At 55.1% G+C, this 1,065-nt stretch overlaps 1 protein-coding gene across 1 annotated transcript; it reads right to left on the reverse strand.

Annotated features, from left to right (window-relative positions):
- Window positions 1-85: 85 nt before the first annotated feature.
- Window positions 86-489, reverse strand: Pmar_PMAR010856 (hypothetical protein; the record flags this gene model as incomplete). The annotated part of the gene is made up of 1 exon (XM_002788422.1): window positions 86-489. A coding segment is annotated over one exon (404 nt), but the record flags the coding sequence as incomplete, so codon positions are not given.
- Window positions 490-1,065: the final 576 nt, after the last annotated feature.

Genomic DNA, 1,065 nt, shown 5'->3' on the forward strand with positions numbered 1-1,065 from the left:
AGTGGTCTGACACAGAGCTAGAAAGGGTTATGGCAGGGGACGAGCGGATATTGGCTGAGACGCACGCCGCGTCTATCCAACTCACGTCCCCGCGCGCGTTCTGAAAGGATGGAGTCTCTTTGTTACCATTGATAACCTCCAGATCAAATTTGCTGAGGAAGAGTTCGACCGTCTCTCCTCTGCCGCGCATGCGAGACGGCACCTGGCTAGTCTTAGAGTGCCATAGAGCAGAGGCCGAGTTGGTATCAGCCCCTGCTACGATACCTTCGGATCTACGGGAGAGGAGGACCTCTTGTGATACCCGTTCTAAAATTTCCGCCGGCTCCGTATCCACTGGGATGTAGATCGAAATGCATGTAAGCCATCTGTCCCCGAGGAGGACATCGAGGGCTACGAAGTCAACACCACTGACTATAGTCTTAACGGGAGTCTCGGGTGGCACCAGTATCGCAGCTCGTGGTCGCGATTCCTGAGCTCCGCTGCCTTTACCTAAGGACCTGATTACGGTAAAGCCGGCCCAATGGTCTCTCAGAGCCCATGGCGGCTCCTGTAGAAGCATTAATGTATCCCGGAGGTCTACTTTTGATCGCAGATCCTCGAGAGCTGCGAATGATTTGCAAGAGTTGAAAGATATAAACTTCATTTTTGGGGCAATTGTACACTGTTGGTTATCAAAATCCACGTGAACTTCATTATCAGGAATGCAGCTCGAATTAGGTTCAAGGCAGCCCTCAGGGCTGCCGTCTCGTCGGGCCATTACTGGAGGCCGCCACCCACATCTGGGGTAGCGGCTTCAAGGATGGGCACCGTGTCCCGCGGGTCGGTCTCCATAGCAATCGGGATGCTCTCGGCTGCTGGAGCCGGATTCGACACTATATTTCTGGCAGACTGGGAGGCCAGAGACCTGCACTTCATGATCTCCTGGGCACTGTGCCCCGACAGGCCACACACCGTGCAGCTCCTCCCTTCCCAGTCTCTAGGGCGGTCACATCGCTGAACGGTGTGACCCTTGCCCCCGCATTTGATACAGCAGATTTCTCCTTGACACGGCGAGGATGCCGGGTG

Source organism: Perkinsus marinus, assembly GCF_000006405.1.
Source record: "Perkinsus marinus ATCC 50983 genomic scaffold scf_1104296928110, whole genome shotgun sequence".
Lineage (NCBI taxonomy): Eukaryota > Perkinsozoa > Perkinsida > Perkinsidae > Perkinsus > Perkinsus marinus.